Below are 26,678 nucleotides of genomic sequence, written 5' to 3'. Positions count from 1 at the left end.
CATGAGTTACTATCCTAACATCAGATTATTTTGACTCTAAAAACGTCTACTAACTGTTAGTATGTATATTCACTAAGATCTGAATCCTGCCAAAGACGAATTTGAACAACAACAGATGCAGGATTTTAGAACTCATATTCATATACAAAGGTGCTTAGAATCTAATGGGAATTACTACACTCTATGCAATTCCTCTTTTTTGCCAAAAATGTTCAAAGGTAGCAGAAAGGCCCTGGAGTGAAATTACTTGACAAGATCTAGGAGACCATGATCCAGCTCTGCTCTGTCACAGATTTTTGTGTTACCTTAACAGGTCCCTCAGCTTCTTTAGGTCTTAATTTCCTGCAGGTAAAATGCAGGTAACAGCCCTGCCCTGAAGGGTGCTGTGCTCTCAGATTGTCAAAAATGATGGTTATGGGCCCAAACAGATCCATCACAGAGACAAAATGGTGTGAACCTGTACCTTCAATGAGACTGGCATGGAGAGAAGATTCTGTTTGTCGTGCAGGACAAAGTACAGCCACCCACCAGCAGCCTACAACAATATTGCCAAGGCAGAGCAAAGGCAAGCAGAAGGAAAGCTGCATTTTACTTCTCTATCTGCCACAGAGTTCCACCAGAACAGTACAAAACCCCTTCAGACATGTATTCAGCACACTTCCTGGCTTTGCTTTCACCAGTTTTAAGTCTTTTACCCTTCAAACTATACTGTGACTATATTAATACAAGCACCACTGCCTACTCCCCTTTTGCACACCATGCACACTAAACAATGTGCATTAGATGCAGGAGAAATAGCCAAGTTTCCCAAGCTGCAATCTACTCAGCCTATATAAATATATACAATTATAGATGCATTATATACATTTTACTTTGTACAGAGCATTACACCACTGAAGAGGAGCTTGAATTTTTAGCTGGTGGATACAATAATTTTAAATATCTGGCTACTGTATTGAACAAGTGTGTGAATTACTGCCTGTAAAAGTTTCATGTTCTAGGAAGGCTGCCAAAAGAGGAGCTGCAATGCTACACTTCTGACTCCAAACCAGGGCCTGAACCTTTGTACTCTTTCCCTCAGTCTCCTCAGTATGCTGAACTGCAGCCTAGTTTTTACATTGTACCCCATGCCTACATGGGCTCGTTCTTTGTGTGACACTTTATGAAATACTTGTCTGAACCACAACAACACTTTGCCCTACACCACTTTTGTAATCACATTCAGAAATAGAATTATGGCTTCTGTGATAAAAACAGTTCTTTATAGAGCCATATTAACAACTCCTTTCTGTTCTTGCTAATCCTTAAAGAAAACCTACCAAAAAAGCAAAACCCTCCAAGATTATCCTCTGCATACAGAGGTGTATTCTCACTTATTTCAGAGATTTCCATTCTTTATGAGAAGTTTGGTGTAACACCTTCAGCCTCTGAATGTTGGTGTTCAAATTTTCACAGCAAAGTTAACTTGATCTTGTTGGTTTGGCTGTAAATTTATACAAGCATATGTATGCATACAGAACAGGTTTAGAAAATCAAAGACTGAAGTATGAGGGCAGGAAACAGGGGCTGTGGGAACCTGGACTTCCATGTTTTCTAATTTAAAATGTATTTTTGAATAGAACTCCTTGAAATGAGCAGTCAAACTCCTGCAGTCAGCCTGCACAGTTCCCTGCCAGAGACTTGCATTTGTACAAGGACACTCAGGGCTTCCATGGGCAGGGAAGCAGCTGCCAGCAATGACAACCCAGAGCTGATGGTGCAGCAAAATGCTTTTGTTTTCACAAAGTGCTACTTTTATACCTCTTTTTATATATCCAGGGTCCAATGCAAAGAAACGTGGGAGAAAAGCTGACCATTATTAACTTCAAAGGGTCCCACGAAATGCATTCCTTCCTGTATGGTATTTTCTTCTACAAGCAGGCATTTGAAAAGGAGGGTGTGCCCATATTTCTTAATGAAGTAGTCTGTAAGAAGTTAATATCCTCAGCACATCAGCCAGGAAAGAAATGATACACTGCATTCACAGAAAACCTTTTAGGATTTAAAGTAGATGCAAGGTTAATTTGGTTAGGTACAACTTGAAAATGATTGCTCTAAGTTTTATTTATGTTAGCTGGTTAGATCACTTAAGACAGATCTACACTTTTTTGAGTAGAGGGAAAAAAAGATGTAATTGTCTCTATCAGCATTATTTGATTTCATCTGTAGGCCATCATAGCTATGGCAACCCTACACTATTAATTTCTTATAACATACCATGACTTCTTTTGGACAACAATGATTTTAGAAAAAAAAAATCCATATGAAAAACTGATGACTAAACTCAGCTATCTATAAACAATACCAGACTGTGCCATCAGCTTGCCATATTTCAAAATTTAACTCTTTTCGCACCATTTTGTTCTGCAGCCAACACCTTCCACATTAATGTGGTGCCTTGAAAGTGCAATGCCAATGACCTTCAGCCCCTTTACTTCCCTCTGCTGCAGCAGCTACTCCCTGATTCTTACATGATTCTGCCTTCCTAAAAAGACACAGGCCTGTTCTCAGTATCAAGGGTAAAACACTGATTGCTAAACTTTCCCTTGGAACACTAGGATCAGTTCTTGCCACCTACATGGGGAAATGACCTGTTTGGTTGGTGAGAAATCAGAGAAACTCCAGTTTTACACTGGCTTTAATGAGATGAGAATTTGATCTAGAAAGCAATTTGCTGAGACCTGTTGCATGAGAGCAGAAAAGCTGAGGAGATGAAACTCCATCAGGCTGCTTGGTGCTCCCCAGCCGCCGGGCAGCCCCCTGAGGAGGTGCTGGTACCAGGCTGTGCCTGGCTCCCAGCCCCTGGCATGGCTCACACAGGGCCAGCTCAGAGCTCTGCTGGGCACAGCTGGGCGTGCAGGACAGAGTCAGAGAGCAGAGAGGCCCTGTCAGAGTGGGGCAAGGTGTTACAGGTAAGGAAGCACTGTGTTCAACATTTACGTGTTCCGTGGGGTCAGTGGTTGTCCCCCACACACACATCACAGCTCCATGTGACAAAACAGCCTCGAGTTTAATCCTCCAGCTCCTTTTATAGGAGCTCCAATTACACATGTGGTTGCTTGAGCTCTTAGCCCCATCCAGCTCCCTGGCCAAGGATACATCTGCATTTAGAACTGAATGACACTGGCTGAGAGTCCCTGTGCAGATTGAATCCAACCTATCCTTGCTCACCCAGGGACTCCAATGCCACCAGGAAGGGATCCTGGAGGGGGGACTCAGCATCCTCAGCTCCCTGCCAACGCTCCCTGAACCCTGCAGCTCTCTGCACTGCTCTGAAGCTGCATGGAATGAGCAGCCCTGCAGCATCAGAGAACAAGGGACCAGTGCAAGGAGGAGCAGCTGCATTCACCAAATTCCTTTCTTACCTACTCCAAACTGGCTGCCTTTTCCTACCGTAGCTAATCTTCAAGCAACCTCCCCAACACAGACATTTTAGATGAAAGCACACAACATCTACCACTACGGTTCCAAAATCAGGTATTACCAGGGTGTTTATTCAACCATAGCAATTTCCAGCTTTTTCTACTTTGTGGCTGCCACATTTTCATCCCCAAGTCTTACAAACTCCTGTCTCCTCAAAAATCTGCTGCAATGTAAACTTTTGACCACTTCTGTCTCCTTGATCTCCTGAAGAAAGCAGAAGAGTTTGTCAGCTAAAATTTTTTGCTGCCTCCATCTTTTCTCCCTGCTATGTGGAAACTGTTGGTCAAGAGCATAATCAGCAGTAAGATGGAATGGCTAAATGATCAGGGATGTAATTGCCAGTGTTTTGGGATAACTACTGGTTCTTTAATTAACTTCCTATAAGATTTCAGACAAGATGCATTTTCTGAGGCTTGTTTATTCAGCAAATTGAATATAGCTAAGGATTGGCTACACCTTTATTTACTACTTGTTGTTTTCTAAAATTCCATTTTCAATAGAAGCAGGAAAACTCTGGGCTTAAAACCTGCACAAATCCAGGTCTGAGCAAACTGATTTGTCTTCTACAGGTAATACAAGACCTCCCCCAAAAAGACAGTTTGTAATGACTTGAGCAAGGAGCTCTTGCAGGTGTGTGTGTGTGCTACCTGAGAAGTCCATCCAGGTGCAGCTGCAGTGCTCCACCATGCCCAGGACAAACATTGGTTTGGAGGCACAAACTGAAGCTGGCTCTTGCTCTGAGGCTTCACAAGTCACAGCAAGAGAAATTTGGTCAAATGCCTCCTGGTCTAGACAGGAGATTTCCTCATGCAAAGCAGCTAAGTGATGAGACATTTCTAATTGAATTCAGGGGATCAGGAGAAAGTTCATAATCACATCAAACTATCTGGAAATGTTCATTTATGTAGGAATATGCTGGGTTTATTGCCTAATCTGTTTAATCTTGTAAGAATTTTAAAGTAATATATTTTGCATTCTCAGTTACACCAGCTAGAAATATGTCCAAGTTTAATCTGATGTTAATTACTCTGAAAATATTTCCTTTTCTTCTAATTTTCTCTTTTAGTTGGTACAGTTTTCCTTATTTAATTATGAACTAAAATATACAGCATTCATTTCTATAATTAGCAGGTGACAAATATTTGAACACAAAATCCTCAAAAATTCGGTATATTTAAATGATTTCTTTTAATCAGCAGCGTGCAAGAGTATAATTTTTTTTGACAGGGACTTAGGGGATTTGATTTGTTTGATTTGTTGATTTGTTTGATTTCTTTTGCTGCCTGTGTAAAAACTCAGTGTCATTACACTGTGCAGACTCACGATGCAGTATCTATGCCCGCAAACCAAATTCAGACAGTTTCAGGATGTCCTAGGTTTACTTAGGCCTTTTTCTTGACACTTGTAGAATTAGTCTGAAAGTGCCAATGGCTGCAAACAGCCCAGGCCACTGTTTTGCTGTTTTGCTCCGAGCTGAGCCTCTCTGCCCCGCAGGAATACCGCATCTCCAGCTTTGAGCAGAGGCTGATGAACGAAATCGAATTCCGCCTGGAGCGGACGCCGGTGGATGAATCAGACGACGAAGTCCAACACGAGGAAATCCCCACAGGCAAATACATAGCTCCCATCTTTGATAAGAGACTCAAGCATTTTCGGGTAATGGAAGGATTCCCTATTACATTCACCTGCAAAATAGTCGGAATACCCGTTCCCAAGGTACGTCATTCTCACTGTAACTGCTGAAGGAACAGAACCCAACTCCCCACTAGTTTCTGTTCATCCCTCCTAGGCACATGGCTCTGTGGAGAGAGCTCCCAAATGAATCATTTCCCCCACCTTTCTAAAATAACAGTATCTGCTCCTGAGCATGCATCAGGCCTTGAGGTCCAACCACCTGACTCGAGGAGACACAGAACAGCACAAACCCCAGAACTTCCCAGAAAGATGAGAACTGATCTAACCAGCAACGTGCCTAGAGCCGAGGAAAGAGAACCTGACAGGCCCAGCTATGACATGCAGCTTCCTGAACTCAACCTGGAATCATGCTGCTTCACATTATAACTGATCTGCAAAGTTTTTTATATTCTAAAATTTAATTAGCTATCGCTCAACTTAGGTTATTTTTCTAGTTACTGTTAAGTCATGGGGGCGTGTCTGATCCCTACAGGTCTACTGGTTCAAGGATGGCAAGCAGATTTCAAAGAAAAACACACATTTCAAAATGAACAGAGAAGAAGATGGAACATGTTCTTTACATATTGAAGCTGCTACTAATGATGATGATGGCAACTATACGATTATGGCTGCAAACCCACAAGTAAGGTGTTTTGTTTTCTTTTACAAAAATGCTTGTTTCATCTTTTTCTAATATACGTTAATAGGAACACAAGTTAGGCCACATGCTTTGACATCAAGTGGTGACTATATCACAAGTCAGGTGCTTTAGAGCATAGGAGAGGAAACCATGTAAAGATGACTGATGAAAGTACTCCCCTGTTACACAGACAGTCAAAAGCACTAAGGACAATTTTTCATATTAGTAGTTCCTGCCCTAACTCCTTTCCACTCTCCGTTGCTGATAGGTGCCTTTTGAGATGTGCTGACAAGACAGACATGATGTTTCAGGCAGAAAGAAGAGAGCAGGAACAAACAAATAGTTACATTAAATTTGGAACTGTTACCAAACACAATTATATTCTTTATCCAGGATGCAAAGATGTGGATCTCCAAATAGGCTCACTCCCTTACACCACTCTCCTTGACCCCATGTTCTAGCTTAGCTGTTTATTTAGAAGTATATTCATCAGGCAACTTTTTCCAGTTTTAATGTTTCTCTTTTTAAAAAATATTTTTATTTTTAGGTTCTGTATGTCTGCATTTTAAAGCAGGCCAGTACAAAGGTAGTAGCAGACAGTACCTGTGGCATGAATAAATAAGCAGGGACAGGCACCACTGCTAAATGCATTGCCACAGCCTGGAAGAGTTTGAGAAACCCCTGCCTCAACTGCAAGCTAAAAGCATTTGCTTTGGGGAAGTGGTATTCTCACTACAGTTCAGCTACTTTATGAAAATAAATCCTAATGCACTGTAAGGGTTCAATATTTATACTTTAAAATGAAATAAGGCATTAACCAACTATTAATTCTGTTTCCATTGTGAATTGCAGGGGAGGATCAGTTGTTCAGGACACCTGATGGTTCAGAGTGTCCCTTTTCGGGGACGAATATCCACAACTCAGCCTCACAGGTGAAAGAAAAAAGTCCTGCAGACCTTCTTTATGCTTTTTACTGAAGGCATCCAAAATAACCACTGCATTCATTGAACTTCAGTTCTCAGTCATAAAATGGAAATAACAGCAGCAGTTCCATCCCAACAGGTCACTTCTATGTTTTTGAAGGTCATCCTCAAATACAGGGAAGTTTAAGTACAATTTCATTTACTTGTTGTAGTGGAGCTAAAGGCAAGGGATGCATTAGGAAAATGGAATTCAGCCAAAAAAAGCAAAAAGAAGCAAAGGCTGGCTTGGGAATCTAAGGATACTACATGACATAGTTAACTTGATAATCTTTCTAAAGGGAAAATATGCAAGAATTAAATTACAATCAGTCCATTTCTTTCTGCCCTTTTATGCAACTAAGCTATCTCTTCATCCTTTTCCTCAATTTCTTCCTTTTTTTTTTTTTAAGCATTAGTAAAAAACAAATGACTTCCAAACACACACGTGTGATTTTTGTGTTGCAGAACACGCCCCCGGGTGCCCGAAGGAGACAAAGAGGCAGTTCAAGAACGCTTTTTCAGGCCATACTTCCTACAGGCTCCAGGTGACATGGTGGCACATGAAGGGCGACTCTGTAGGTTGGATTGTAAGGTATGAACTGCTTCCTCTGTTCACTCTCACTTTCCCTACCCCTGTACATGTAGTGCTATGTGTTTTCATGTTCCTTACTGCATGCATGAACATTTTCCATTCAAGTTTCAATATTTCGTTTTAAAAGCTATTTCTTAATGTCATTGTCTCTGAGCTGATTCCAGGGATTTCTTTTGAACAAATATTCTATGGGATGAAGAACACAGAAAACACAACCCAGAAACAGAAGGCTCACTTTCAAGGTTGTTCAAATTATTAGATATGTTCACTGTGTCCTTTACCAGTATGAACTCCAGAAGCTCTTCTGCCATTACCAGATTCTTGAACATAATCCAGAATAGCACAAAACCGTGAGAAAGAGAGGATGCAGCACGTTGCTTTGTGTTCAAACAAATGCTCCCATTGTATTGGACTGAATTACTGAAGATTAATACTCCCTGAAAAGAGGGAACTGAGCCCAGTTCATTTCATGTTTCCCCAGCATGCATAGAGGTAGAAACATCCCCATTTACTGATTGAAATCCTGGCATGAAAGAGTTGTCAGAGGACAGGGAGTGAACATCCTGTTACTGAACACCTTTGGGAGCATCCTCTGCTCCAACCTCTTCTGGAACCCCTCTAAGTCCCTGCAGTGCAGCAAAGGTGGCAGTGCTGACACTGACCTCTACCCTGAAGAAGGTAGAAGCTCTGAGGCACAAGTTAATGTCCTGAAGATGAGCAAGACTCATTACTACTTAATTTATGATGTAAAGTTTACAAGGAGCATGCCAAAGAATTTGGTTTTTCCTAGCTCTGCTATCCTGGCAGAGCTTGTGAAGCCTTAAAGCATGTCTGGCATTGCACAGACCTGGGAGACAGCAGTCCTCACTCAGACAAGTTCCACTTCCCTCTTTCTCTGCTTTGTAAAATGTTGTTTGGAAAGCAGTATTTTAGAGATGAGTAAATAGTGCTCCCTATTGAAAAGGTTTTTAATACTACAAAACAGCCTAATCTTTCAAAAAATACTTAATTTGTAGTGTTCTAAAGCATGCAAATTTAACAGCTATGAAGTGTTACATCATCATTTATCACATTTTACTAAATACAAAGTAATTTGTATGGAGCTTTCTTCATCTCTGTTAAACTCTGTAGTATTTTACATCAAGGAATTTGATTTCTATTCAGCACCAAAAAAAGGAAAACTAGCAGATTATTAAGAGTCTTTTGTGAATCTCATATTTTAATTTCATATTTCAAACTAAGTTTCTTCCTTTCTGACTAAGAAAAATGTGGATAGTTCATGTATGTTTAAATCTTTTTTACTTGTTTGTTTTCTGGGTTTCTCGCTTTTGGAAGCAAGTCAGCAGAGAAACAAAAACTGAGAATTTTTTATTTTTTTTTAATCTTTCTGGGCTGGATTTTGACATGATTCAGCTGGCATTCATAAAAAGGCCTAGCTCTGAATCTCCTAACCTCTCCCTGGCAGTTGGACACTTGTCTGGAGCTGTTTCCCTGTCTCTTAGGTGAGCGGGTTACCAACTCCAGAGCTGACGTGGCTCCTGAACGGCAAACCTGTGCTCCCGGATGGCAGACACAAGATGCTGGTCAGAGAGACTGGAGTGCACTCTCTGCTCATCGATCCTCTCTCCCAAAGCGATGCTGGAACTTACACTTGCCTTGCCACTAACAAAACAGGACAAAATTCATTTAGTCTGGAGCTCACTGTTGTAGGTAAGAAGCACTGAAAAACTAATCTCAGTGATTAAGTTATCTGTATGCATTTCTTCAAACTTACTTTACTTTGTTTCCCTACAGACAATTATAGATAAATAATGTCCTGAGAGCAGAAAAATCCAACAGCTACAGATACAGATATGTAATTTTTATATATATAATTCCCTCCTCAGCTGATAGAGGGAAATGTACCTGGTTCTCAGATGAGTGCTCTCCTTACTAAGAGAGTGCCATAAGAATTCTGCCTCATTATCACCCATCCTCTCTTGTCTGGGCAAAATGACATTCTTAACTTTCTCCCCAGCAAATCCTTAGGGTTTGAATTCATAATACATATCTTGAGGTATCCCAAATTTCAGCCCAGATTTTATTGGTTTAAAAATGGTTTTAAATATAAAAATTAAATCTGAATACTGCTCTTTAATAAAGCCCTAAAGTATGTGAGACATGGAAATTTATAGATCTGGCATTAATTTTCTGCAATGGTAGTATGTTTAGACCCATTAAACATACATATATTCTTTTATGAACTTCAGTTCTGCCTATTATTTACTTTATGTTCCCTTACAGAGGCTATGTCATGGCATTTCACTTCCCTTCCAACATCCCACTAAAAATTCACAACCTATTTTGGTATCACAAGAATAATTTTTATCGTGTTCTCCCATACTATCCAATGAGAAACAAAGAATAAAATATCTGTTGTTGAATAATTCTTTTTCCAGCAAAGGAAGTCAAAAGAGCCCCCATGTTTCTGGAGAAGCTTCAGAACTGTGGTGTTCCAGAAGGCTACCCCGTCAGATTGGAGTGCAGAGTTGTGGGAATGCCACCCCCCGTATTTTACTGGAAGAAGGACAATGAGACCATCCCATCAAACAGAGAGAGGATGAGGTACTGCACCGTGACACCCGTGCCTCAAGTCTCTTGTGGCTGGACTGACTGCTTCCACGAAAACCTCTGTGATGAGGTTTCTTTCACCCACAGAAAGCTGTAGAGATCTTGCTTCCCTGTGGGGTGCTCAATGGCAGTTTCCTTGGCTCAGAACAAAGGCACGATGCACCCCTGCCTCAGAGAGTGGGGACAGGGCCTGTGGGCCACAGGCCTGACAGAGTGCATGGATCTCCTTATCAAACATACCCTGATATGGCATTTTAGTGCATTTCAGCACCTTATTCTAAGCTATTTTTCCCAGTTTAGTTCCAACTAGGTATGAATTCAAACTCAGAACGGTTTCAGTGCCCCAGAGCATAGGATAATAGAGAATTTATCATGTCGGATAGAGAAACTTAGCAGTGTTGGTCACAAACAAAGGTAAAGACTTTGATCCATGCTTACAAAATACAACAAAGTTCAGGTTCAGCTCTTGCAGTAATGCATCACTATTTTTTAATTTTTGCAAAAGAAAATCTGATTAAATAATGTGCCTGGCTGTAATTAATGATAAATGAAGTGCTTTCTTTTTTTTTTTTTAAGATTTCTACTTCAGCACATATGTGATTTTTAGTATTTTATTTCACTTGGTTCCAAGTAACAACTTGATGCAGTCACTGGATCTTTGAGATGAGCTTCAAGAAGTACCACCCTTCACACACACACACACACACACAGCTGCAGGCCATCAGTACAGAAAGCTGGCTCTGCAGCAGCACTGTTAGGGATGGACACCAAGCACAAGGAAAAGCATTCTTAGAAAACTCTTTTAGTGGTCACCCTGTCCCCACCCGGAGACTGCTGCCCCTCTCCAAAAACCCCACCTAACCCTGACCTTCAACAGCCTATAGTCTATATGGTCTGGACCCAGTCTATATGGTTTGGACCCATTATTATCTAATATTTCTATAGATAATAATAATCTGGAGGAGGGAATTGAGTCTGCCATTAGCAAATTCATGGATTACACCATATAGATGTTCCCATTCCATAGGGATTGTGGTTATACACATATACACATTGTAGTTACTGGAAAATTAACAACTCTCCTAAAATGCCACATTTCCAATTGTTTCACAAAAGGTTGGAAAACAAATTTTTGCTTCAGCTCAGCAGAGGAATGGAAACCTCCCACACCCCACAGTGCCAGGAGCAAGCATGAGGGTTGTGACAGCTCTGCTATTTCAGCCAGCTGAGACCAGAAACCCCAAAGGCTCCCAGTGGCTCTGCACAGACCCACGGGCAGCATCGTCCCTGCCTGTCCCTATCTTGCCTCACTGCTGCCTTCCTGCCTGAAGCCAAGAGAGGTTTTTGTACCACAACAAGGACACACACCAGCTCCTATACTACTGCACCCCCAGCATAAGGCAAATTGTGTAATGCAGGGAACAAAGGGTGAAAGCACAAAATGTCCTCTTGTCCTGCAAGCCCATGGTTTCATTCCAGTTCATAGGGAAACAAAATCTCAAATTTCACAACATCCTGGAACTTCAAGTGTTCTGAAGTGCTCATCTCACACCTCTTCCTTTATAATGAGAGAAACACTTGGGTTGATAGAAAGGACCAGGCTCAGCCCAGAGAGCAGAGGAGTCTCAGTTCTGTTATATCTTGCTGAAAAGCTTTTCCTGGAAATTGCAGCCACAAAGGCTTAGATCACTAGAGAGCAAAGGAAGTGGAGGGAACAACGAAGCAGGTTTCTTTCAGAGTGTTGGCTAAACAAATCTTTCTGATTTTCCCACTTGGTCATTTTCTCATGGAAAAGGGTGCCCCAAGAAAATTTCTGACTGGCTCTGGTTGCTGTTGTAAAAATATCACAACTTTGTACAAGTGCTCTTGGTATTTTATGTTCTTGTTCCAGCTTCTGAACTGGGAAAAATACAGTATGATTGTGCAGCAGCTTTGCTGCACAGGTTTAGCTCATTAGTATTCAATAAATAATGCTAATATTAACAAATACAGAGTAACAACTCAGCTCCCACAGTCTGTGCACAACTGAGAGGAGCCAGAACAGATCTGAGATTTCCTGATCATGGTTTGAGGCCATACTGAAAGCAAATCTATTGACTATAGACTGCTCCCTCTTTGTGAGTAAAGATGACATCGCATCTGTTTCATATTTAACATACATATTTTAAAATCTGAAAGCTGATGTGCTCTTGAGAAATAGTAATTCCCAAACACTTGTTTTCCAGCATGCATCAAGATACAACAGGATATGTCTGCCTCCTGATCCAGCCTGCCAAGAAAGCAGATGCTGGCTGGTACACCTTGTCTGCAAAGAACGAAGCTGGCATTGTCTCCTGCACTGCTCGACTTGACATATATGGTAGGTATTGGCTGGGAAAGAAAAGAGGGCCCCACTGGTTCTTAGTCTGGGTTTCACACGGGTTAGAAATCAGTGTCACAGCACGGCCACAGCTTCATAAGGCCCCAGAAGAGATAAAATGATACAGCTAAATGGCCAAACCAGCCCTGCTGCACCGGCAGGAGGGAGAGTAAGGACAAAACGCCAAAGTTCTGCACAATATTCCCTACACCCATTTTCCACCTCCCAGAATCCCTAGACACATAAGCATACATTTTCACGTTGAACCTTAACTCTGCTGCCCCTAACAAGTCTGTGCTACAGCCCTGACCTGACAGAGCAGTGAACTGCACACAAGAACGTGGAGCCCTTTCCACAGAGCATAGGGGTGCAAACCAAGCCTAACTGATAGGGGCTACTTGACATCCAGTACATTTGCCTAGGACTCAGAAGGCCCCAGCCCACCTCAAGAACTACAGCACACCATTTAACTGTTATCTCTGCAAGATGGAATAGAAAAAGCAGAGTATTTTGATCACTTAAGCAGCATATTAAAACAGAAAGCACGTTCCACAAGCTGGATTATATCTATATGTATACATTCCACAAACTGGTTGGATTAGAACCAGACCCTTAAAAGAAAAAAAACAAAGAGCCCTTGTTTCCAAATTCATATTTCCATTTTGGTTTTTAAACCCTGCCTAATTATCAGAAGTAAGTCACCAGTGCATCTCTGTCAGCCTCCTGCCACCTTGTGGTGATATGGGCAAGAGTAATGGAAGGCTCAAGAGAGGACTAGGGGGAGGCTGATTTAAGAAAGGTGAAACAAAATTTTTAAATTCCTGAGGTATCTAAATGTTGAAAGACATACATTTTCAAATGAAGGATTCAAGACACAAACAGGAAAAATACAGAAATCAAGAAATGTTTCCCAATTCCAACCACATTTTCTAAGATATGCAACTCACACCCCAAAGTGAGTGACAGAAGTAATTTTTCTTTATGCTATTTTGAATGGGTGGAATCGAGGGACTGAAGGTGTGGTCTGATATTTGCAATTCTGCATGCAAAGAAAAATAATAATGAGCAAATAATGAATTCAAGTAGAAACAAATTGGGCACTGCAAGAAAAAAGGAAGCTCTTTTTTAAATACTTCCAGATAGGGTCAAAATTCAGCACAGAAAGACATTTCCTATCAATGCTTAACATGTAGATTGTTGTCTCCCACACTAAGTTCCCTCAGAGCATTGGAGCCTGAGCTTGACTTCCATTTTCATACCCTTTCATTTTAACTGCTGACAGATATGTCTCTCTAATTTGGGTGCAGAGCCATATGGATAAACATTGGCAAAGATAGTACAATTTTCCCTTGTCTGAAGTGTCTTAGGGATAACAACTACTAGATATTATGCAATACAATATTTTTACAAAATTTGAGCAGTATTTGTTCATATGGCAACATACGGAATGGTACTTTTAAATTACTGAATATGTGTCTTTGGATTACATTCCTTTCAGTATTTAAAAGAAAAATATCTAGAAAACACGTTAGTAGTTTTAACTACTGTGGCTATAAAGATTGTAATCACTTATTTGAAGAGAAGCCATCCAGAGGCTGAAACAGTACAAAATCAGAGCCCTGGCCACTATGTTCATCTCTGTTCATGCTATGTATGTTTTTAGTTTTGATTGCAAGAGCTTTGGAGAAGGCTCCAAAGATTCAATCATTACATTTGGGACTTTGTGAAATCCATGCAAACACTGTCATTGAATTGAACAGGGATGAAATCTTACCTGTAGACTTCCACAGAATTGCTGAACATACAAACATTGCCAATGATAATATTTGAAAGAACAGACCCTAACCCAGAAAGACCAATGCTGTGCTCTCTTCAAGGATATTGAAAGCAACTTTCCGGGTGTGTGAATTGATTTCCACCGTTTGTCTGTGACCCAAACGAGAGGTTTATAGAGCCCATTGTGTTTCTGTTGCTGCAGCTCAGTGGCACCGTCAAATTCCACAAGCACTGAAGCTCCGCCCCGGGGGCAGCCGCTACACGAACCTCAGCAGCCAAGGACTCGACATCTTCTCTGCCTTTCCAGCTCCTGAGAGCCCTGTGCTGTTTTCATCCCCAACCCAAAAGTTGGTGGAGAGTGAAGAACTTTGAAAAACAAACACTTGCTCCAGTTGCACCTGCGGAGATACTTAGAACTGTGAAAAACTAAATAATAAAAACAAAAGAGGTACAACTCACAAGGCTCAAGGTTTACAAGCAACTTGTTTGTAATTAAGTGTTCTGCTGCTGCAAATGCTGCAAGTAATATATCGTACAAGACTTTTGCATATGATTTTAATGCAGGATAATTGTGGTATGGAGTGTTGTGCAATAAATTCAGTACTGTGTAGTTTGCTAAGAATTACATAGTAAACATAGTTTTCAGCACCTGAAAGCCAATACCACTTTTACTTCTTGAATTAGAGCTACTGCACTGTAGCTGCCATGGTAAGGATTGATGATGATTAGCTGGAATACTGCCAGTGAAAACACTGACATTACAGTAACACCAATCCTGAATGAGGGTAAACAACAAGACTTTGAATGTAATTTTAAAAAACATGCCAAATAACCAAAAAGCACAAGTTAAATCAAAAAGATGTAACTCATTTTTATATATATGATTATTATGCCAGCCTATTCTAGAATTTTTGAACTCCAGACTAGGTAAATATAGCATTTCATGTAGGTACAGCTGTATACCCTAAATATTTATATCTGTGTGTGTGTGTGTACTCTATGAACTGTGTATTCTTGGTGTAAGGGTTCATAAAATAAGGTACAGGGCATGTGCATAAGGTGCATAGGAAATGGAAATTCCTCTTGTCTGAAGCATGTTCTCTTGAGCCCATAACTGAAACTATTTACCAGATGTGCTTCATACTTTTTCTTTCCCATGTTAGTGATCCTCTGACTTTAACATGGATGATACCAAACTTGTCACTTCATGGCTTTTAAATATCAGACTCATTTTCCTAGTTTTCAATAGCTCATTTTATAGCCAAATGGAAAGGAATTATGACCTGGTATATTTTCGCCATCATTTAGGAAACGATCACAAGGGTGGCGGCTAATAGGAAGACAGAAAATTCTGTTAATATACAAAAGTTAAGAAGTTAAGCAATAGTTATATGCAAAAAAAGCTAAAAAAACCCAACAGTAGTAATAAATAAGGCAAATTATTGAAAGCTCAATGGAAGGTGTTAAGTGACAACACTTAATGATTGACTTAAATATATTTGGCATCTATACAATTATATTAATACCCCCAGCTGTTAGAATCTGTGAATGTTTAATATGTTTTCCTGCATCTTTAAATTACTGCTAACCCTCTCTCTAGACATTGGTTTCAAGCACTTACTGCTTTCAACATGGCTGCAGAATGCAACAAAGTCATGATCAAAGTCACAGAGAGTCATTTTAGACTATGTTTGGGGATTCTTCAAATTTCAAATTTCAGCTTCAAAAAACTCCATATGCAAAGAAAACAATGAAGAGTTATGTTAAGAGCAAAAGAATATTGGATTTAGCCAGAGACTGAGAAAGATAATGTCTTTCACTGAGCTTCCCACAAATAGAGCTTCTGTTGTTCCTAACTGTTGATTCCCTCAGGATTTAGAGGAAGTGAATTTCTTGTCTTGTTTTGCTTCCCACCTGAGTGAACACCATAAAACAAAACCATCATTATAACTCTCATACTTTTGTTAGGAATCTCAGGCAATTCAACCCAGACCAGACAGACCAGAAAGCTAAAACAGTCTTATCCTAAGAGTTAAAACAAGGTACAGGTGTTTCCAAGGGAAAGCAGATGTTGTCCACATTGTACCTCTTCCCTGGCAAACAAAATAAAACGCATGGCTATTGAAAGTCATGCATTGAGTTAAGTAATTTCCATAATGAGAGGCAGAACTTAAGACATAATGTGGGTCTGATCTTCCAGGATAGAGAATCTACTGCTCCTATTACCTTCACTTGGTTTTTAGCATGACTTAGGGATTCCAAAATTACACCCAAAATTTCAAGTTTCCCATATTAGTTATTACTCTTGGAAAAATAATCCAAGAAAAGTTATTGGATTTTGCTTGCTTAAATGGAAAGGTAGGAAATGAAGACACAAAAGATCAAACTCACATCTACAGCCCTGGTCTTCCCATCATTTCACAAAGAGAGTAGGTTTTGAACTCAAGTATTCCAGGTTGTATACTGGCCATCAGGCTTTATCCCTAAGCACAAGCTTAGTCAAGAGATTGCCTGCTTGGAAGTCCCCCATGGCCCCTTTTCCTGGCTGGGAGTGAGGGGTTGGACCAGATGACCATGAGCTTTTTTCAGACCTAAAACACTCTTTGCTTCCTAAATTATTTTATTTTAAACTGCCTGTCTAGATATCCTACCTGGATTAAGTTACCTGTCAGCTGAGTAGAAACTAAGAATTCAAGCAAGCACAAACTTTTCCTTTCTGCTGGAATCTAACCCATTAGGCAAGCCCAGCTACAAGAGCTCTTCAGAGAGTGTAGAAGAAAGGAATGCAAGTACTCCCCACTGGCAAGTACCTGCTTTCCAGTACTGGAATCATACTGACCAGTATTACTGACAGCAGCAGTGGTTTTCACATTTTACAGCATCAGACATGACACCCAAAAACTCGATGCAAATTAAAGAGACAAAGTGCACAGTGCAAACATGCAAACCACCTCTCTTCACCTTTTCTCTGCAATACCAGAGCTGGAGTGTCCCCAAACTCACATCATTATAACCTGAGCTGACATGCTGACCATTAGGTGGTACAATGTTTCTTAAAACGTCCATTCCGTTTTTTGGAAGTGGGAGGACAAGAAGCTGAAAGACTTTTCCCAAAGATCTGTGTAAGAAGGATTAATTCTTAGTCATTCAAGAAGGGGCCCCAGAAATGTCAGTGAGAGTCAGGCTACAGAAGGTAGACCACCAAAAATGTGTTAGCTGAACTGTAATAGTCTCTCCTGAACAGTATTTCCTAGCAAAAAGATCAAAACCCTTCACATTTCCCTAAAAAATGCAGACGTCAGCAATTTCAATTCCTTTCAGTAGCTCAGATAAACACAAACACTCTGATCCCACATGGCCTGTAGTTGTTACAATTTGTTCCTCAACTGCTGGAGGACATCTCTCCTCTGCGTGTGCTGAGCCCACGCAGAGAGCCTGCAAAGACAGCCTGTGGGAATGGATGCCAATGCTGTTTAACAGGTGCTATTGATGTGCTCATCACAAGGAAGAACTTGCAAGAAAACGACACCAAAATTACGTTTGTGTTGTTTAGTGGTGGAAAAGACAAGGGAAAAAAGCCTGTGGAAGGGAAGGAGAGCAGGGCAGTCCTGTGTTGCCACACCATGTCAGGATGTGCTAGAGCCACTCTGCTCCCTCCTGAACAAGCTGGCTGCTCACTGCTCTCTTCACTGCATAACCAGTTTTACTTCACACTAACACAGCTTTTCATTCTCTTCTTCAGGGCAGGCTACTGCAGCAACAAAACTTCATGTTAGACTTCCCACTGAAGTCACTGTTAGTTATTAACTTCCAAAATCCATGAAATCACCACCATGTGGAGCATAATTCTGTATGATACAGAAACACCCATGTTCGTAACCTCTCAAGTGTTCACAGATTCACAATCTTGTAGGTTTATTTAGTTTCCCATTTCCTCCTAGTCCTGCTTTTGTATACAACCAGTCAGAGGCAGGGTATATTGCACACTAGAGCAGAAATGACATCTTTTGTGTTGCAGTTCTCTATTTCAAAAAGTATACTTTCTGCTTTAAACGTTTGGTCCAGTTTGATGCAAACCCAGCCTACAGCAGCATTGCATATGGGGCTGCATTGATATCATTGGACCTCCTGCCTTAAAACCACTGGATTGGGTTCCTTGCTTCCACATGGAAGGTGGAGCAACCCCTCTGAATGCCTCACATCTGCTAACATGAGGAGATGAGAGCACACACTGCAAAAAGGAAAACCCAAGTCTGCAGTTTTCATCTCAATATGTAAACAACTGCCAGTCCCAATTGTTTACAGCAATTGTAGGTACTTCAACCAATAAATCTGGAATACAGATTCATTTAAGAACTGTATTCTTAATGCTACCAGGTCTAAAAGCACTCGTTTCTGAAAAACATCTTTACAAAACCTAATGAAATATTTATATTGTTACGACTGGAGAAGTGATTCATTGAAAATTGCCTTATTATTTCCAATACAAAAATGTTCACTTTGAGCCTTAACATCCTAGTTAATATTTCTTCTTGATTAAAGTTGATATTTTTAATTTTTGTTCCAAAGTCATTCTCACTGGGAAGAAAAATGCTCACATCAGCTTTATAGTATATTTTAACTGCACATGAAAGGAAAAAAAAAAAAAAACACCACCTGCCTGTTCAGTAATGTATTTCCCTTCATCTCACCTGAACTTAAATAAATGCTTCAGAGTTGCATACAAGACTGTGTCCTTCACATGTTCAAATAATTGTGAAAATGTGCAACAATGCCAGAAGTTTTCTCAGAACTTTGCTGTGACAGCTGATTCATGAAATCAGACTACATTATTTAGAAGAAAATAATAAATATTGTCAAGTTACATACTAGCAATTCTTCTAGCAGGTAGCTGTGAAATAAAGTTGTTGCTTTTTTAAACAATTCCTGGTATCAGTTCCCATCACTTTTAAAATATACTCCTACCTACAGTCTGCCATAGCTGAACTCCATCGTGTGTCAAAAATGCATTCAGAGCCTGCCTGTCCGTGGCTCACCTGCCCCCTCTGCCCTGGAATAGCTGTTTGCTCCAGAGCAGCACCGCTGCAGCTCTCGGTGCACTCAGCCACAGGGCACCGATCTCTGCAACCCCTGGCTGTGCATCCAGCACTTGAACAGGAAAAATCTGAATGAGGGCAACTCAAACACACAAACCACGCTGAAGTTCCCCCTTCCCTATGCACGCCTTCAACATGAATAGTTGAGCATCTTTTTTTGTGTAAGGGCCCATTAGTACATTAGGGAATGGGTTTTAAATAAGCTGCAGAAGCAAACCAAACACTTGAAGGAAGCTGGATCTCATAGCTCAGGTACAGAAGAGAACAGGATGAAAAAAAGGATGAGTCCTGCCACTTTTGCACTCTCATGTAACCATGTTTCTCCATTCCCACCTGATTTCCATGTACTTCTGTGCCTGCCAGGTCAAAGGAAATGTTCTTAAAACCATTTTATCTCCGCTACAGCTCCATGAACTGAAGTGGTTCCTTCACATCTCATTTCCTCTGAGCAGCAAAAGTTGCTTCTATTAATGCCTTTACACATCAAATCCACTATAAGGAACCATTTATTGCATAATCAAAAGGAATCTTGGGCCATATGTGTGTGAATTTAACTGGAGTTCTCCATTTATGCCAGTGGGAATTCTGTTCAGAAACTGACCATCCTTTGTGATCACACAGTCTGTTAGCGACAGGAAACACAGTTTTGAAAAGAAATGGAAAAACATGGAAGACAATCTGAGATGTTAGAAAAAAATATTACTATGCACCCCAGGCTGCAGGAAGCCGGTCATAAATGAACTTCTTATTCCTTGGAGTTACATATGCAGACACTTCAAGCAAATTTTGTAAGGTATCTTTTGCATGCTAATTTCCGTACAAATGAAAACTGAACCACAAATTAGTAGACAATATGAAAATGTACTCTTTAGTAGAAGAGACATTTAAATATTATACATGGGGTTGGTTAGGTGTTTTGAAGCCAGGTTTGCTTGACATGTAATTAAAGTTTAAAATATAGAGAATTTTTAAGAAGTAGCACAAGTACCAGGTGAATGTTTTTTTTAAAGATATCTGTGTAGAGGAAACACTGTACTGCTTCTCCACGAATAAACATGTCTTCATCCTCAGTGCACTTGGTTTTTTCCCCTGGATATTTCATAGAAATAGAAGAGCTGAACATATTTAGAGAAAAAGCAGCTCTTCTGTGAATTATTTTTAAAATCTGGTTCAATTTCACTCCTTAACTACAAAGAACCGTATCCATATTGCTTAGCTCAAATAGCTGGAATCCCAAGAGTAAAGGCACCTGTGTTAAGGCAAAAGCTTCCTTTGGCAAATCAATTCCTTTGGCCTGGAAATAGTACTTTTTAAAATTTGTTCCTAGTGAATCCCATCACAGGAGGGACTTCCACAAAGATTTTACACAGAAAATTTTACTTAACAATACAGAAGGAGTGAGTTAAATATTGAAATACCTACTGATACTCATGCTGCCCCACAGGAGGAAGCTGCACTGCCATTGACTTTACAAATGTACAGCTGATGTCAGGGACATTTTTACTTTGAAGAATGGGTACTGTAGCACCATTTCAGAATTCCAGTCAAGAACTGAGACTTGCCCTGTGTGTACGTATAGTATAAGATGGACTGTGCACTCAATACCTCATAAACGGTGAGATGGAATACAAAATCCCTAAAAATTTGGAATGAATGGAAGTTGAAAGACATGCTGATGATGAGGAAGAAAGCACTGAGTTTTTATTACTAACATACATTTTGGGAATGTGCTACCCTCATTCTGCTTTCAGCCACTGCAAAGTCACTGCAGTTAAAAATGCGAGTCTAGTTCCAAGCTCAAAAATAACTCCAGGCATGTCAAAACAGGGTGATATGATTAGAAGAATCATAAAAGCACAGTACCCGTAGCTTCAAATAGAAAACCCTGCAGAAAGTCCTTTCAGAAAAATGGAGGTTAATTTCCCACAAACAGTTCATAGAATTTCACACGGAGTTGCAATAGTGAAACACATATCTGTAGAGTATGCAAGACATATTGAATGAAGCAAGCATTTGTCATCCCCAAAGCTCCCACAATAACGTGGTTCTACAATTACAGTGATAACTGGAGAGATGGACCAGATATAGTACTGATACTACAAACAAAAGTATTTCAGGTTTGCACTGCACTGTTCAGTGGGACAAAGATCTACGGGCAGACAAAACTCAGCCTCTAAGAACACACCAAGCTCTGAGCATCTAAGCTTTGGCTTATTTGGAGGCCTAATAGAAGCCATAATTATATAAGGGGAGGGGGCATGAACTGCCCACGCCAACGAAGTCCAGTACAGAAGGTGGCTCACAGCCATTACCTGACGAGCACCAAAAAGTCAGTGGGGAACAAATACTTGGGAGCAATAATCAAACCCAGGTCAAACTGTCACGTTTACGTTTCACAAATATCACTGAAGTATTTGGAAAGGAAAGCTATTAAAAGAAATCAATCATTTACTGAATAGTTGTTTTGTTTGAGAAGTCCCAACCAGCCTGGACATTATCTGCTTTTCAAACTGCATTCAGAATTTTTAATGATCAAACTTTCCCATCACCTCAACTCACTCCCCAAAAGGCTTTGACAGATAATCAATAGAGAGACAGCTGTCTGTGCACTACACAGAATTTACTCTGCTCCCTTCACTACTACAGTAAACTGAAAATCCCAGCTTCAGCACTGCACTCTCCCAAGAAACAAAACCGGTACAGCATTAGATAAAAATCACAATTTTCCCAGCAGCAATATTACTAATTATAAATAAAGGTATCAATAAATATCCATGTCCCATTAGCACAACAAAATCTAAGAGAATAGGGATTACAGGGCATTATAACCTTAACCATATTGATCAGAAGCAGAGATTGATACCATGACCTGATTTATAAGTGCTCACTACCTACATACCGCACTGAAGTGCTTTGCAGGACTTCAGTTTCAATTCTTAAGAACTTTTGGTAACATGAGCACAGATATTTTACGGTTTGTGTTTCTTTGTTCCTCTTTATGAGAGTTTATTACCATTTAATCATTCCCTGCACATGAGTCCATTATTTTTTTAACTATATCATCATATGCAGTAGAAAATAAAGTACAATGCTGCATAGAAGAAACGAAATTGGAAGAGAAATGGCTGTTAAGTACTTTCACCTGAATTATTGCAATGTCATGTCCCACAAAAAATAAAAAACAAAAACAAACATATGCCAGTAGTGCAGAAGCATCAATCATGTTCTTGCACCCTACTCTGGCATTTATCCTGTTCTACTGTATTCCCCTTTGCACCTCAGCTTTAGGCAAGCTTTCTGTGTCATATAATCACATCACTTATTTGCATCCAATTCCTGTTTCAGTAGGGAAAACCCACTGCTGTTAGCAGTGCAGGTGAGACAGTGTCTACCTGAAGTTTACAGCTAACACAGTAGGGTTGGAGAGCACACCAGTTAATTAAGAATTGCATTCATTGTTATTACATACATAAACCTGCCACTTAATGGTAAGTAATATCCACATAGTATTAACTTAACTACATGATGGACAACAATTAATTCTACTGTCTGAATTTCATATCGCTGAGGCTGAATGCACTTTCTGCTTGCCGATAAAGATCTAACGTAATTCACACGAAGCGAAGGCCCACATTTTAATAATTAACACTATTCGTTACCTTTAAAGAGGCTAAATACACATTAGAAAACCCATTCCTGAATGCTAGTGTTTAAAGGAGAGACTTGCTCGGAGGACACAGCGTGCTTAAGCCAGCCTGGAGCCCAGCCTCCGTGGCAGGAGCCATGCAGTTCGCAGGGCAGGAACCGCAGGAGCCTGGAACAGCGGCCGGGGCCGGAACAGCAGCGAGGGACAGACGCGCAGGGAGGCAGGACTCTGCCCTGAACGGCTCCTAAAGCACAGTCCCTCTCCCCCCAGACACGGCTTAGTTCCTATTCATGCCTTTGTTCTCCTCTGAAAGCTGCTTAATTGTCGAAAATAACTCCTATCAAAGCTATTCATTTGTCATTTGAAAGAATCCTAAAATATGAGACATGGCAGCAGCCAGCAGGGAACCCGCAAGCCTTCCCTGCTGGAAATCCACCACCAGCTGTTGTGGGACAGCAGCTCGTTTCCTCCTTCTCTCTCTGGGCTAACACCAGGGAGGGCTTTTCTCTGGGATCTCCCCTCAGCAGCAGCACCCTTCAGCTCCACAGTCTGCTGCCTCCACAGCAGGCGCGGACAGCTGAGCTGCTGCTGCAGACTCTGCACCCTGCTACAAACACGTCTGCTTCCCCAGCCACCCTCCCCTCGCCTTTTCATCTTCCCAACCTCCTTTCCCCTTCTGCTTTTTCTCCCCGGACCCCTCTATCCCCTACAAGTGAAAGTGCAAGTAAACAAAAGCCATTCAGCACATCACTAGGGCTGAAACTAACTCAACCGCTCTGCAAAAATGCTCCATAATTTCTTCCCCAGATTCGTACATAAAATACACTCCTCATTGTAACTGGGAAGAAAATATCATTTGCTGGTTTCTTCAGCACATTAAACTGCCAGGATTGTGATAGAAGTAGTGTAACAATTGGGGTAGAAAATCCACCAGTAAGTAATTCCTAGAGTAGGAATTTCAGACATTTGGTGAGGACATAGCTTATAAAACACTTTATTTAAGATTTACAAAATCTGTTATTGTTTCCAGACAACATAAGATTAAAAAATAAAATCCCATCATTTAAAGCCTACAAAAATCTAGAAGCTTAGATTATTTTCACACAAGCATTCTCATTTATGGTATACAATCACACGTGTTTTTACAATCATTGAAAATAAAACATTCCTTCCATGACTTGAAAACAGCTCTTTTTCGAGCATACAAGAGACACCATATATTGGATTAAAGCAAACCTACACAACTTTGGAACCCATATGTCAAACTTACAAAGTTTAAGAAAGTTAGTTCTCTGAGGACTAGAACTCCAGTACATTATAAAACTTTTTCCATGTGAACCATTTATGCGAAAAGACACTAAAGAACAACTTTTAAAGCTGACATAAAAAGAAAAACATGGAATGAGGTTCATTTCTGGTGCTATTCCATTCAGTTACACCATGGGTCAACTTGTCCCATGATCTGTAGAAATACTGTCATGATTCATCACAGTAAAAAAACCCCAAAAACTTCTTTAATTAAAGCATTAAATACACTAGATAAACTAGGAAACAATTGTCAGAAATATTTCAAATTAAAAGTATCATTTCCACCAGCATTAAATAAATTCATTCATTTTAAATGCCTTTTGACTTTATGTCCTCAGAGCAAATTTATTTTGTCAAATGACTATAAGATGCAAACAAGAATGAGCTATTATAATGCCAATATTACCTTAGTCAAGCAGATTAACTCTTGCTAATTATTAAATTACACATCTGGCCTGCTGCATACTCTTAGCTGGCAACAAGTTCTAATTAGCTATCTGGAAGTGCTCGGGGTGGTAGCTGAACACCCTCTGTGCGTAAGGATCGCCGTCCGCCGCGGGTTTCTGTGCCGGGTAGTGGTGGTAGCTGTCGCCATGAAAGTGCTCACAGTGCAGGCTAAGCCACTCTCGCTCAGTACTGAACCTCTCAGCCTCGGCAAGGATCCTGGTCAGAGCCATGATGTAGCTCAGAGCCATCTGCAGGGTCTCATACTTGGACAGTTTCTTATCCTGCCCCCACTGCGGAACCACCTTTCTCAAGCGATCGAAGGCCGTGTTCAGTCCCTGCATGCGCCTCCTCTCGCGGGCATTGGCAGCCAGCCTCCTCTTGGCAGCGTTCTCCATCCTTTCTGAACTGCACTTCACAACGCAGCCTGCTCCGCTTCTGCACTGCGAGTCTGCCTCCACAACTGAGTCCAGGTGACTGGATTTACAGGTTTTCATATTCGATGCAGCTTCACTTTCACACACACAAAGATCACCTAGCAAAAATTCGCTTTCTAAAATGTGGCAAGGAAAGCACTCATGGAGTGCTCACCTCCGCACCACTTGAATTTGTTTCCCCTATAAATTATGGAGTATTTTTCTTGGCTTCTAAAAAAATAAATATAATAAAATAAAAGTTCTTCTGGAAATGTCTGAAAATTGTTTCTTATCGCTGAAAGAAAGAATGAAGCATTTTTATGTCTTACGCTTTCATTCTTTTAATTTCTTTAATCGCAAAGAGAGAGAGAAAACAATGAGATCTCCATTCTCAAAATGTATGTTACTGAAGAAAACGGTCTGTTGAATCCAAGAAGGATCTTACTGGATTAAAGGCACAACGACTCCAAATGGCTGTTTCAAATGAGGGAAGTCCTGATTCAGCTGAGGAGAGGATTTTGCGATGGGGAAGGGCTGCGCTCCGAAGCCGTGACTTCCTAAGAGAGATGTCTCTTTGCTTGGCTCTGCCGGCCAGCAACGATTGTGTCGAGCGGACAAGACGAGGCTTTATAGGAACTGCAAGAGCTGAACAGGTGGCAGCAGGTGGGCGGGCGGCACGCTGCTGCCATCCCAGCACCTTCCCACCCTGGGAACTACAGGGGGAAAAAAAGCCAAACAGTAAAATCCCAACATTGCAGCCTTCATCTGGTGAGAAGTCTTCCAAAGCCATTCTGTCCAGCCCTAACAACTTGCCATCTGGAGTAGTGTCTGGCTGGCCCCACAAGACTCTGGGCAGTTAAGCAAAAGACCCTTTCAATGGATAATCTGTTGCAACTCAGGGGAAAAAAAAAAAAAAAATCTCTGTGCATTGTAGTATTTGTACATTAAAACACGTGAAAATTCTGGCTAAGTATTGAGGATAGAAGAATAACTGCATTAATGAAACAAGAGAAAGAGCTAAAAGATACATGGCCTAAAGAGCTAAAAGATACTGAGAATACCGCTGTTTTGCACATATGGTACCAAAATAAGTAAAATCAAATTATTAGAAACCCTCCAGCATTCACAATTTTAATATTGTATAAAGTACACAACATTGCAACCAGAGTAGTATCTTAAGAAAAAAGGGGATTATATATTTGCCTGCCAGCAAACTCAAAGTCATACAATTATTTAAATGTATTTAAACAGTTAAAATGTAGCTATGGATTTATCTAATAATTGCAAAAATATTTAGATGGGTTATGATAGTTAAAAACATGTAAGTATATTAATCACCTGAAAACTGCCCTTTTTAATACATCCTATTAAAGTATATATGTGCATTTGACGTGAATTAAAGGTGTCTTTTTAGTAATATCTCTAAATAAATGACAAGAATAAAAGAGGATGTGAAAAACAAATCTGCTTGCTGGCAGTAAGGGATCAATTCTGCTACCAACTGTAATGCCAGAGGAGCCACAATATACACACACCCATGCCCCATAATTAAAACATCTTTCTTTTACTGTACTTGTACTGAAATCATAACTACATAAACTTACAAGGAAATATCACGTGATCTTTTTATGATGTACAAAAACGGGGGGGGAGAAAAAATCCTGCCACGCAATGATTTATTATCTGTATTGAT

General features: G+C 40.4%; 3 protein-coding genes across 4 annotated transcripts in view; 1 reads left to right on the top strand and 2 right to left on the bottom strand.

Moving 5' to 3' along the window:
• Window positions 1-14,643, top strand: part of MYPN (myopalladin) — a 42,861-nt gene extending 28,218 nt beyond the window's left edge. The window contains exons 12-19 of the mRNA XM_053948655.1: window positions 4,957-5,178; window positions 5,630-5,779; window positions 6,629-6,708; window positions 7,204-7,330; window positions 8,833-9,040; window positions 9,769-9,934; window positions 12,166-12,299; window positions 14,278-14,643. Of these exons, the coding sequence (XP_053804630.1) occupies window positions 4,957-5,178; window positions 5,630-5,779; window positions 6,629-6,708; window positions 7,204-7,330; window positions 8,833-9,040; window positions 9,769-9,934; window positions 12,166-12,299; window positions 14,278-14,447 (1,257 nt within the window). The 3' untranslated portion in view covers window positions 14,448-14,643. The remainder of the gene's footprint in view (window positions 1-4,956; window positions 5,179-5,629; window positions 5,780-6,628; window positions 6,709-7,203; window positions 7,331-8,832; window positions 9,041-9,768; window positions 9,935-12,165; window positions 12,300-14,277) is intronic.
• PBLD (phenazine biosynthesis like protein domain containing) overlaps window positions 8,914-26,678 on the bottom strand; it is a 45,440-nt gene continuing 27,675 nt past the window's right edge. The window contains exon 9 of one of the 2 annotated variants that reach the window (XM_053948666.1): window positions 8,914-8,992. In XM_053948666.1, coding sequence (XP_053804641.1) covers window positions 8,976-8,992 — 17 coding nt within the window. In that variant the 3' untranslated portion in view covers window positions 8,914-8,975. Of the gene's footprint in view, window positions 8,993-25,521; window positions 25,699-26,678 lie in introns of those variants that run through there. The other variant, XM_053948662.1, reaches the window with a different exon arrangement.
• On the bottom strand, window positions 23,887-25,066 carry ATOH7 (atonal bHLH transcription factor 7). Its single transcript, XM_053948667.1, has one exon. It carries the CDS (start codon window positions 25,064-25,066, stop codon window positions 24,611-24,613), a length of 456 nt encoding a protein of 151 aa, XP_053804642.1. The 3' UTR covers window positions 23,887-24,610.

The sequence above is a fragment of the Vidua chalybeata genome, chromosome 8 (assembly GCF_026979565.1).
Source record: "Vidua chalybeata isolate OUT-0048 chromosome 8, bVidCha1 merged haplotype, whole genome shotgun sequence".
Lineage (NCBI taxonomy): Eukaryota > Metazoa > Chordata > Aves > Passeriformes > Viduidae > Vidua > Vidua chalybeata.
This window is presented reverse-complemented; position numbering and strand designations above follow the sequence as displayed.

What these genes read in the sequence shown, in the direction of transcription:
- ATOH7 (XM_053948667.1), bottom strand. Translation starts at nt 25,066, where the DNA reads ATGAAAACCTGTAAATCCAGTCACCTGGACTCAGTTGTGGAGGCAGAC.